Source organism: Rhinolophus ferrumequinum, chromosome 4 (genome assembly GCF_004115265.2).
Source record: "Rhinolophus ferrumequinum isolate MPI-CBG mRhiFer1 chromosome 4, mRhiFer1_v1.p, whole genome shotgun sequence".
NCBI lineage: Eukaryota > Metazoa > Chordata > Mammalia > Chiroptera > Rhinolophidae > Rhinolophus > Rhinolophus ferrumequinum.
The window spans coordinates 61,407,720-61,420,649 of record NC_046287.1 but is presented as its reverse complement, the minus strand read 5'-3'; the positions used below and the strand labels follow the sequence as shown (position 1 = coordinate 61,420,649).

Here is a 12,930-nt window from a genome sequence, read left to right as displayed (position 1 = left end):
CTTGTGGAAAACAGTAGGGAAGTCAGCTGGAAATTTGGACCTTTAACAGCTAGGTGTGGTCAAAGGAAAGACACACACACACACACACACACACACACACACACAAATTCAATACAGAAATTAAAATGCTACATTAGAAAATATTCACTTAATGCAAAAGAAAGCAGTAGAAGAATAGAGGAACAAAAACAGACATGAGATACAGAAAACAAAAAAAGTAAAATGGCAGATATAAATCCAACTTTATCAATAATAACATTAAATGTGACTGGATTGAACAGCCCAATCAAAAACAGAGATTATCATAATGGATAAAAAAAGAGAAGATCCAACTATATGCTATTGTAAGGTAATAGAATACACACACACACACACACACACACACACACACACACGTCTTGACTCCAGGTTCCTGGCACAGAGCTGCTGAAACCCTTGTACTCCTAAGTGATAAGAGCACTAGGATTATTTTTTGTTCTAATATTTGGTCAGTGACCCCTGTTCCTGTCTAAGGGCTCCTAAATCCCTTGGAATTTCCTGGGTGATAGGAGTGTCTTTGTTCTAATAAGGTGACTCTGGGTGTTCTTCTGGATGGGGGCTGATCACTAGAAAGACCAAGGCATGATTAGAAGCTTGGAATTTTCATCCCCACTCATTCTCTAGAGAGGGGACAGGCTGGAGGTAAAGTTAATAATCGATCATGCCTATGTGAGAAAGCCCACATCAAAATCCCACTAGTATGGGGTTCAGAGAACCTCCAGGTTGGTAACACATCCACATGCTGGAAGGATGACAGACCTCAGTTCCACAGAAACAGAAGTTCTTGTGCTTGGGATGCTCCCAGACCTTGCTGTATGCGTCTCTTCATCTGGCTGTTCATCTGTATTGTTTGTCATATCCTTTAATAAACTGGCAAATGTAAGTATTTCCTGAGTTTTGTGAGCTGTACTAGCAAATCACCAAATTCAAGGGGGAGGAGTTCATGGGAACCTCCAATTTGTAGCCAAGTCGCACAGAAGTTGTGGATAACCTGGACACATACTACTTGTGATTGGCATCTGAAGTGGAGGGCTGTCTCATGGGACTGAGCCACTCACTTGTAGGATCTGATGCTATCTGCAGGTAAATATTGTCAGAATTGAGTTAAATTGTAGGATACCCAGCTGGTGTTGCAGAACTGCTTGGTATAGGAAAAAAAAACTCCGCACATCTGGCATCAGAAGTGTTGTTAAGTGTGGTAGTATGTGTGAGGATACAGGAGAAACATTAGGAGTAGCAGGTTTTTCCTTCTCAGCTGTCTACAGAAGACACACTTCAGATTTAAAGATACAAAAATGGCTTGAAAGTAAAAGGATGGAAAAAGAAATACGTAAACAGTAACTAGAAGACCTGATAAAAAGGTCAATTCATCAGGAGATATAACAATTATAAATATGTATACAACTAATAACGAAATACCAAAATATATGAAGGAAAAGCTTACAGAAATAAAGGGAGAAATAAACAATTCAATAATAATAGAGAATTCAGTACCCCACTTTCATTAATGGATAAACAACTAGACATAAGATCAACAAGGAAATAGAAGATTTGAACAACTGTAAACCAACTAGACCTAATAGACGTCTTTAGAACACTCTACCCAACAACATAATACACATTCTTTTCAAGTGCACATGAAGCGTTCTTTGGCATAAACCATATGCTAGCCATAGAACAAATCTTAATAAATAAGAAAGCGTAGAAATAATACAAAGTATGTTCTCCAGCCATAATGTAATGGAATTAGAAATTAATAGCAGGAAAAACTGGGAAACTCGCAAATATGTGGCAATTAAATAAAACACTCCTAAATAACCAGCTGGTTGAAGAAAAAAGCAAAAGGAAAATAAAAAATACTTTGAGATGAATGAAAGTGAAGACACAACATACCAAAACTTAAGAGATGCAGTTAAAGTAGTAGTGCTTAGAGGGAAATTTATAGCTGTAAATGCCTGCATTAAGAAAGAATGATCTCAGGCTGGCCCGGTGGCTCATGGGCCATGGGCTCTTAACCACAGGGTTGCTGGTTCGACTCCTGCAAGGGATGGTGGGCTGCGCCCCCTGCAACTAAGATTGAAAGGACAACAACTTGACTTGGAAAAAAGTCCTGGAAGTGTGCACAATAAAGTCCTGTTCCCCTAAAAAAAAAAAAACAGAAAGAAAGAATGATCTCAAATTAATAACCTTCCATCTCAAGACACTGGAAAAAGAATAAATTAGACCTAAAGCAAGCAGAAGGTAGGTCATAATAAAAATAAGAGTGGAAATTAATAGAGGATAGAAAAACAATAAAAGAAATCAATGCAACTAAAGGCTGGTTCTTTGAAAAGATCAACAAAATAGATTGACTCAGAAAAAAAGAGAAGACTTAAATAACTAGTCAGAAATGAAAGAGGGGACATTGCCACTTATCTCAGAAATAGAAAGGATTATAATGGAATACTATCAAAAAGTGTATGTCAATAAATTAGGTAACTTATAGGAAATGGAGAAATTCTTAGTAAGATACAAACTACCAAAACTAACTCAAGAAGAAATAGAAAATCTTAATAGACCTATAACAAGTAAGGAAATTGAATTGGTAATTAAAAAAAAAAATACCCACAAAGAAAGCCCAAGCCCAGGTACACTAGTGAATTCTGCCAAACATTTAAAGAACTGATACCAATTCTTTATAAACTTTTCTAAAAAATAGGAGAGAATGCCTCTAAACTCCTTCTATGAAGCCATTATTACCCTGCTACCAAAACCAGACAGATATCACAAAAAAGTACAAGCCAATATCTCTTACGGATATGAATGCAAAAATCCTCAAAAAGCCCTCAGCGAACTGAATATAGTAATATATAAAAAGAATTATATGCCATGACCAAGTGGGATTTATCCTAGGAATGCAAGGTTGATTTAACATCCGAAAATCAATGTAACTCAGCATGTCAATTGAATAAAAAACAAACCCTTATGATTATCTCAATACATATAGATAAAGCACATTTGACAAAACCCAGCGCTCACTCTTGATAAAAATGCTTCAGAAATACACGGAAATTTTTTCACCTGATAAAGGGTATCTGTAAAACACCCACAGCCCGCCTTATACTTAATAATGAAATACTGGATGCTTGCCTACAAGATCAGGAACGAGACAAGTACATCTGCTCTTGCCACTTCTATTCAACATGTGCTGGAGGTTCTAGCCAGGGCAACTGGGCAAGGAAAAGAAATAAAGAGGCATATATAACCTATATGTCTGTATGGAATAGAAGTAAGAGTCCAGAAATAAATCCAGGTGACTATCTACAGTCAGTTGATTTTTGACAAGGATGTCAAGACCATTCAGTGGAGGGAAAGCATAGTCTATGGCACATCACATAGTGCCATGACAAGTGGGTAGCCACATACAAAGAATAAAGTTGGACTCTCTCACACCATATATAAAAATGACTAAAAATGGATCATAGACCTACATGTAAGACCTAAAACTATAAAACCCTTAGAAGAAACAGAGTGGTAAATCTTCATTACTTTGGATTTGACAATAGTTTCTTAAATAAGAACCAAAAGCACAACCAACAAAAGAAAAAAAAATAGATAAATTGGAATTCTTCTAAATTAAGAATTTTTGTAGTTCAAATGACACTATCAAGAAAGTGAAAAGGAAAAGCATGTTTGCAAATCATATATTTGAAAAAGCACTTGTGTCTAGAATATATCAAGAAATCTTAAAGCTGAACAATAAAAAATAGAACTAACCCAATTTAAAAATGGGTAAAATATCAGAACAGATAATTCTCTAAAGAAAGTATACAAATGGCCAAGGAACACATGAAATGGTCATGAGGGAGCTGCACATCAAACCACAAGGAGATGCCAGTTCATACCCAATAGGATTGTTATAAAAACAAACAAAACTACAGAAAAAACGAGTATTGGTGAGGATGTGGATAAATTAGAACCCTGATATGTTGCTGATGGGAATGTAAAATGGTGCAGCTGCTTTGGAAAAGTTTTTCAGTTCCTCAAATTGTTAAGCAGAGTCACCATATGACCCAGCAATTCCGCTTCTAGGTATATACCCCAAGAGAACTGAAAACATGTACACATAAAAAATTATTAATGAATGTTGGTAGCAGTATTATTCAAAATAGCCAAAAAGCGGCAACAATCCAAATGCCTATCAACTGATGAATGGATAAGCAAAACGTCGTTATTTATATACAATGGAATATTATTTGGCCACAAAAAGGAATGAAGTACTGATACATGCTACAACATAGTTGAACCTCAAAAATAATTATGCTAAGTGAAAGAAACCAGTTACAAGATATCAGGTGCTTTCTGATTCCATTTATGTGAAATATCCAGAATAGGCCAATCTAGAGAGAGAAACTAGGTAAGCGGTGGTGTAGCTCCGGGGGAATGGGGAGATAAGAGGATAGAGTGAAAGTAAAGGGTACAGTATTTCCTCTTGAGGTTTTGAAAATGTTCTAAAATTGTGGTAATGATTAAACATATCTGTGATGATACTAAAAACCATGAATTATACAATTTAAATAGGCAAATTGTATGGTAGTGAACTCTTATCTCACTAAAGCTGTTAATAAAAATAATAATGCCAATCCAATACAATGACTAACAGTTAACTAATGGATGCAGTTTGGGTTTCTTTGCAGTTCATCTTGTCCTTAGAAAACAACAAATATCTTCCACTGAAGATGTACAGACAAAATAATGTGATTTAAAAGTCATATTATTTAAGTAGTTTTGAAATAGTTTTTTTCCCTGTGTGGTTATGTCACCAACCTGATATTATTATATTCGTTGACTTTTCCTATAGTAAAAAAACAACTCCAAGACTTGTGGCTTACAACAATAAACATTTATTTCTAGCTCATGTTCTGAATCCACTACAGTGGCTCTACTCCAGGTTTCGGGTTGCGGTCAGGTTTGCCCATGTATACTCTCGTCCTGACTCAAGCTAAAATCACAGCTCCTATATGGGATTTTCTGGTCTCATGGTGGAGGACAGGAGTGCAAAAAGGTTGCTAGGATTTGTATTGACTCCTAAATCCTTTGGAGTTAGCACACTGACACTTTTACTCATATTTGTTTGTTTTGCCTAAAAGGTTAAATTGCATTTTTTAAATATGTGAGTTTATACTTGTAGCTCTTGTTCAAATCCACCATATGTGGTTCTTCCTCATCTTTTTCCATTCAGTATAATATCTTCTCTTCCCCATGTGAAAATACTGGTTCCCAATGAATTGCTCCATTTATTCCCTCTATTCTACAATATACACAAAATGGTTTAAAAAACTAAAACACTAGTATTACTAATAACATCACCTGTAAAGTTTAATATTTTTTTGTATTTCTTTTGCCTTTAGAATATATACCACTAAGGATATCCATTTAGAAAACTGCTCAAGAGTTAGTTGGATTAATTATTTGTGTGTGTGTGTGGTTATCAATTTCTTAGTCTTTTTTAAAAGATAAAGTACAGTTTGAATTCATGGTGATATTTCCAATTCAAAGTAAGGATTTAAAATTAAAAATTTTTTTATTCTTACATCTCTTACTTCCTACTGTGAAAATACTGATTTCCAACCACACCAGCATAATCATTCATTTGCAACTACAATACCCACACAATGATATCAAAATAACAATACCAACGATGTTAGTAATTATTTTTAAAATACACTTTTTTTGTTGTTGTTTTTGGTACTCTATAAGTATGTATATCTCAGTCAAATTACTGTGCTTTATATATTCATTTGAAATAGTTTCTCTTTGTGAGATTGTTCTTTCAATTCATTACTTAGTGTTTTTTGTTTTGTTTTTCTTTCTTTTAGGGATTTAAAAATATTTAATTATCTTTTTTTTTTTTTAAGTGTGTTTTTCCAGGACCCGTCAGCTCCAAGTCAAGTAGTTGTTTCAATCTAGTTGTGGAGGGCGCAGCTCACAGTGGCCCATGTGGGGATCAAACCAGAAACCTTGTTAAGAGCACCGCGCTCTAACCAACTGAGCTAACCGGCCGCCCTCCATTATCTTTTGTAATCATGTAAAATATTTACATTTGTTATAAAGTCAAATGCACCAAACAGCATATTTAAGTGAAGTCTACTTTCAATCTTTGCTCCACAGTTTTATTTTTTAACTTTTTGTTATAGAAACTTTCAAATAGATTTAAAAAACTAGTATAATAAAACTCCCAGATGTTCATCACTGATCTTCAGCAATTATTAGGTTATTGTTAATCTTGTTTATACACCAATCACTTGCCACATGGTTAGTTTTCTGGTAGTTTAAAAATATGTTACAGTATTTGTTTAGGATAGTCTTGAGGGCAGGTTTGTATTCTAATAGGTCTGCTCTACTAGGAAAAATAGATGATTCTTGAAAGAGTAGAGGTAACTGCAGGAGTAAAGTCTTAGGAGGTAAGAAGTTATGTGGTCCAGAGCTCTGTGGAAGGACTGGCCTTTAGTAAGGCCAGAGACACTTCACTGATGCTTTCTGGGAAGACAGTGACAGATGTGGTACATTGACAGATTTAGTCAGTAGGAAGATGAAGGAGTTTCTGTCTGCTGCTACTGCTGCTACTTTTTTTTTTAAGTGGAATATGAGATAAAGTCAGTTGAAAAATGAGGGATGGGATAAGAGGATATTGGAGACTTGAGGGGACAGGAAGGGTAGTATAGTTGCCAGGCAGTGCAGAGTGTCTATTTCAGATTTGTGGTTATGAATTTATAGTGAAACCAGAAAGCTTGTTGTGTTTTTCTCCATCAAATATTTATTAGGTTGGTGCAAAAGTAATTGAGGTTTAAAAGGTTAAAAATAATTGTAAAAACCACAATTACTTTTGCACCAACCTAATAGATGAAGTACAGATATGGAGTCAGTGGATTTTTAGGTTTAAACTGGGTTAGTTTTTTGTAGGATGAGTATATTTGAGGGAAAGAGTGGCAAGGGATTTAGATGTTGAGAAGCTGAATAAGCAAGGGAAGCCATGGGTGGGATGAGGGATGAGAAGGTGGAAAGGTAGTAAAAATGTGGGGTACCTCAGAGAATCAGTGGGAAAGAACCGAAACCAGGATAGCTCTGGCAATTAAGGGAAGTTAGTTGTAGGCTGCCAGCAGAAATTTTAGCTAAGCAGAGAGAAGAGGAATATGAAAAAGTAGTGTGGGGCCAGGCGAAGAAGTTGAGTATTGAAGATGTATGTATTTGAAATAAAAGTTTAGTAAAGTAAATTTGAAGTAAAGTAGTAACATTTTCAAGTTCCAAAGTTGTTGAAACAAGTAAATACTGCTTTTGTTAACGATGGCAAAGAACTCTAATTGTGCTGTACTAATTAAATTAGTAGTGATGGGATTAGTGATTGGAGAGGAAGAAAGGAATCTAGTGTCTCTGGTTTCGCTAATCATCTTGATGTAGTAGAGTTTCTTTATATATTATTTGACCTGGTAACATAGGCACAACGCATGAGAACAGGCTTTTACTAGACAGTCAATAATTACTTTGTTTCAGGGCATGTGATTTCCCATATATCTGCATCAATTTAATAATGAGTGATTTTATAGTGGGGTTCTGTTGCTTTTTTTCTTTTTTTGAAACTTACACCTGCTTCTACCAACTTTTCAGAATGATGTAAGAATATTAGTAAAAGTGAATTTATTTTTGTTTTTCTTTTTCTTTTTCAGGAGCAGTCGCCATATCCTAGCTACAATGCTAACTACTGGAATTCTCCTGCCCGGCCTAGGGCTCCTTACCCGAGTACATATCCTGTAAGACCGGAAATGCAAGGCCAGGTATGGTCTAAAATTGACAGACTTTCTGAATTTCTTTCTTTTTTCTTTTTTCTAAAGATTTTATTGGGGAAAGGGATCAGGACTTTATTGGGGAACAGTGTGTATTCCAGGACTTTTTCCAAGTCAAGTTGTTGTCCTTTCAATCTTAGTTGTAGAGGACGCAGCTCAGCTCCAGGTCCAGTTGCCGTTGTTAGTTGCAGGGGGTGCAGCCCACCATCCCTTTGGGGAGTCGAACCAGCAACCTTGTGGTTGAGAGGACCCGCTCCAACCAACTGGGCCACACTCCAACCAACTGAGCCATCCGGGAGCTCAGCAGCAGCTCAGCTCAAGGTGCCGTGTTCAATCTTAGTTGCAGGGAGCGGAGCCCACCATCCCTTGCGGGAGTCGAGGAGTCTACCCGGCAACCTTGTGGTTGAGAGCCCACTGGCCCACGTGGGAATCGAACCGGCAGCCTTCGGCATTAGGAGCACAGAGCTCCAACCGCCTGAGCCACTGGGCCAGCCCCTGAATTTTTTTTCTTAATGAATTGATTTATTTTCAGAACCTACCAAGATTTCATAGTAATGATGTGCGGGTTTTTGTTATTTAATGGACTCTATCTTTAAATCATCTTAGTGGTTTTAGCTCAGAGATAGGAAGTATCTAGGCAAATATACCTATAGCAAAGGTAGTTTGTCTGTTTGCTATTTGGTATTCATACTAAATGGCAAAGGAATTCATTAAACAGTGTATCGGTTTCTGGGTGAAGGACCTGACCACTTTTCTTTTCTTTGGATTCTACATTGACAGAACAGTCCATCAACTGAAACCACCTTTTGGAAGAAGTATTTCATACTAGGTAATCTTGAGCTTGCAATGAGACGCCATATGGTGTGACGTTATTTTAACTTTGAATGCTACATATCAACATTTATATTGGCAAATCAAGAACAAGAGCAACAGTTGAAATTTCTCTTGAGTTTTCAGAGCTCCAGTCTCTTGATTTCTTCTGGAACCCAGAATGAGACTTTTACAGAAAGTCAATGACTGTCAAAGATTTTATTTAATTCTTCTTCAGTTTCATATTTCATTTCTTGTCATATCAGCTGACAAATTTCAAATCACAGAAGTTTCCCTTCATTAAGTAGTCTACTTGAATACTGATGAAGTAATTATGGTTCTAGCAGCCCACTGGATTCTAGGCACACTTGGGATTTCATGATATTTTTAATAGCATAAAATTTTTTTTACCATAAAAATGAATATAACTTTATTATTACAAATTTGGGAAATAAAGGGGAAAAACACTCTTAATACTGCCATCCTAATGTGGGGGGCAGAGTTTGCCACCCCAAAATATGCCTTTTGAGACATGGATTATTTTAAGCTGGTTATTTTAAAGAAACAAAAGACTCAGAAAAAACCCTCCCCTTTACCTGCCTGAAGGAATTCCAGTAGAAAAACCTGTTTAAAGGATGGGAGCTATTCACTTTAGCTACTCACTTTAGCATATTTACATTAGCATACATGAATTAAGTGTGGCAGACAGGATGGATTCAAGTAAGTCTGTCAGATTCCCCTCTGTGTCCTGTTGTTTCTTGGTAGCCCAGCAATCATTTATTTACCGTATTTGCTTTTTATCATCTACCTGTGAATTGCCTGCTCTCCCTTTGAAATACTAGACCCCTGCCTCCCTCTCCTCAGTCCAGAATGGCATCGAAATCTCAATTGTCCAATGTGACCTTGGATCTCATGTTCTTACAGAATTCTGAATGTACATACATAATAAATTGGATCATTTTCTCCTGTTAATCTGTCTCATGTTAATTTATTAGTCTGGCCAGAAGAACTTAAAAAGGGTGAAGGAAAATTATTTTCATCCCCCACCCTAATATATCCATATTTTGGTAGATTTGTCATCAGCCTTTTTCCTAGCATGTTTACACAGCTTTAAACTTATTGTACATACATACACTTTTTTATATGACTTTTCATGTATCTTATGTACTTTCCATGTTAATCTCCCATGTACTCATCTCTCAGCTTCCGTAAGCATCAGTACATGACCATTTTGTTTCATCTTTATACTTGGAGTATTTTGAAGCAAATTCCAGACATCACATTATTTCATTTATAAATAAATGTGTATCTTTATGATATAAGGAAGTTTTAAAAACATTGTCATAATGCCATTATTAAAACTAAAAGTAATTCTTAACATCATCAAATGTCTGGTCAGTTCTAACTGAATTTTTAAGGCAGAATAAAATTTCCTAAATGAATAGTCCATAATCTACTTAATCATTCCATTATTACAGGACATTTAGGTTGTTGACAATTTTATATGATTATAAATAATGCTATGATGAACAAATTAATGCCTATCACTTTTTCTCTAGTTGAATCATTTTCTTAGTAAGGATTTCTAGAGGTTGAATAACAGTAAAGAAAGTCACATGATGTTTGATCAATTCTCCAACTGTGTATGTCGTATTAAGGGATTTCTTTGTTTAGTCACAGCAACCCATCGCTGGAAGCTCCTTGACAGCCTCCTAGTGGCTTTAACAAAGGGCTGGTTCATTGTCCTGCTCTGTGGATGCCTTGCTGGATCTTCACTTGCATCTCTCCCAGGCTATGTGGTGATAATAGCCTGTCTTTTTTATCCTCTTGCATAAAAGTATGCCTAAGAATTTAAATTATTTTCCATAGTTTTATGACCTCCCACTTCGATCTATCCCACTTTTTGATATGATAGGAATCAAATTTGAATTTCATTTTCTTCATCCGTTAACAGCTGTACAAGATGTCAGGATTTAAAAAAAAAAATTAAATAAATTTTATTGGGGAACATTGGGGAACAGTGTGTCTCTCCAGGGCCCATCAGCTCCAACTTGTTGCCCTTCAATCTAGTTGTGGAGGGCGCAGCTCAGCTCCAAGTCCAGTCGCCATTTTCAATCTTAGTTGCAGGGGGCGCAGCCCACATCCCATCGAACCAGCAAACTTGTTGAGAGCTCGCGCTCTAACCAACTGAGCCATCTGGCCGCCCCAGGATTTTTTTTACTTGAGGTATAACTAAAAGTTAGAGGTGTACAACATAATAATGATTTGATATTTGTATACATTGCAAAATGATCACCACAAGAAGTCTAGATAACATCCCAGGATTCTTATTCTTCTATCTAAAGTGGGAAACATTATGTCGTCTTAGAGAGAAAGATGAGTACTGGAAAACTTGATTCTATGTGTTAACCATTTTAAAAGGTAAAGTGGAAATTAATAGAAAACATTAAGGTAATCATTTAAATTTAGAGTTTAGATTTAATTTTGTTTGGATTACTAAACTGAGGATTGTTGGTGTCAGTAATAATCTGGATAAGTGATTTAAAACTACAGTAAGCAATGTATGAGGAATTTGTGTTGTCTGCTGTTATTATTTGGGAAGCAGAGAGGGATAATACAAAGAACATGAGCTTTGGTGTTCTGGGTTCATTTCTTGACCTTGACATAACTATACCAACAATATTATAAATAATTACCATTTATTGACTGTACTACGTGCTGGACACTACGTGCTGAGCATTTTATGTATGTCGTCTGATTTAATTTTCACAATAACCCTGCAAGATAAACTTGTGATCTCCATTTTCCTCATGGAGAAACTAAAGCTCAGAGAGGTTATGAGACAGACTCTACAGTGATAATCTGAGTTTAATATATGGTATGTGATTATAATAGAGAAAGAATGCTTCAAAAATTGCTTAGTAGTTCATATTGTCATTAATTACTCATCTCTTCCCAAAGTTTTCAAAGTTGGGCATTAAGTCAGGGCATTTCAACTCTTCTACTCATTTTGTTTTTTCTCAACTTTGCTTTTTTACAGAGTTTGAATTCTTATACAAATGGAGCATATGGCTCACCATACCCCGCTGGCCCAGGGGCAAATACTGCCTCATATTCTGGGGCTTATTACACACCTGGATATACTCAGACCAGTTACCCCACAGAGGTTCCAAGCACTTACCGTTCACCTGGCAACAGCCCAACCCCAGTCTCTCGTTGGATGTATCCCCAGCCCGACTGCCAGACTGAAGCACCTCCTCTTAGGGGGCAGGTACCAGGGTATCCTGCTTCACAGGTGAGCATTTTTTGGTTGGATTTATATTTTTCAATATTCTATTAATGATGCCATGTTTATTTCTCTGTTCACTTTAAGAGGAGTTCTAATACGTCTTTATTTGTGCTTCCTTATAGCATATGGGTCCACTTATTCATAGTATCTGTGGAGCAGACTTATGCTGTGCTTCAGCCATTGAATTTTAGGTCCTATTACTTCTGAGTTTAATTCTCACCAAATCTGCCCCCGATATCTTTGGAACTGAGCTTTTTTAGGCTTGGAGAAATTACTGTAACTGATCAGAGATGCTACAGTTTCTCTCAGTAGTAGCTAAAGTATACTGTGTTAGCAGAGAGGAAGCATCTCGGAATCTGTTTATACTAGAATATTTTCATTACTTCTTCAAGGGTTTGTTTTTCGGCAATGACCGCTGTATTTCCTTCCTCTCAATCTAGAACCCCGGAACGACCTTGCCCCCTTATCCTTATGGGAATGGCAGTCGTAGTGTTCCACAGCCAGGACCATCTGTACGACCACAAGAGGACTCCTGGGCTTCTGCCGGTGCTTATGGAATGGGAGCCCGTTACCCGTGGCCGGCCGCTGTGCCCTCAGCACCACCTGGGAATCTCTACTTGAGTGAAAGTACTTCACCATGGCCTAGCAGTGGCTCTCCTCAGCCACCTCCTTCACCACCACCCCAGCAGTCCAAGGTAGGAGATCTTCTAAACATTGTTCTTTTGATGTTTGGGTGATGAATAAAGCACCACATGACACTTTTCTGCATTACTCTGTATTAAATGGGGACTAATTGGAAGAAGTTGGTGAGTGCAACCTGTAGTTTTACCTAGCCCCGTTTTTTTGTGTTTTTTTTTTAAGACTATTTTTTAGAGCAGTTTTAGGTTCACATCCTCTTTTTAAAAGAAATAAATACTCATTTCCTGTTTGTTGTAATACTATCTGAATGTTAAAATCAAAGATGATTGTATT

At 36.7% G+C, this 12,930-nt stretch overlaps 1 protein-coding gene across 1 annotated transcript in view; it reads left to right on the top strand.

Annotated features, from left to right (window-relative positions):
* BAG4 (BAG cochaperone 4) overlaps positions 1-12,930 on the top strand; it is a 28,396-nt gene that overhangs the window by 7,869 nt on the left and 7,597 nt on the right. The window contains exons 2-4 of the mRNA XM_033104204.1: positions 7,743-7,850; positions 11,710-11,964; positions 12,399-12,653. Of these exons, the coding sequence (XP_032960095.1) occupies positions 7,743-7,850; positions 11,710-11,964; positions 12,399-12,653 (618 nt within the window). The remainder of the gene's footprint in view (positions 1-7,742; positions 7,851-11,709; positions 11,965-12,398; positions 12,654-12,930) is intronic.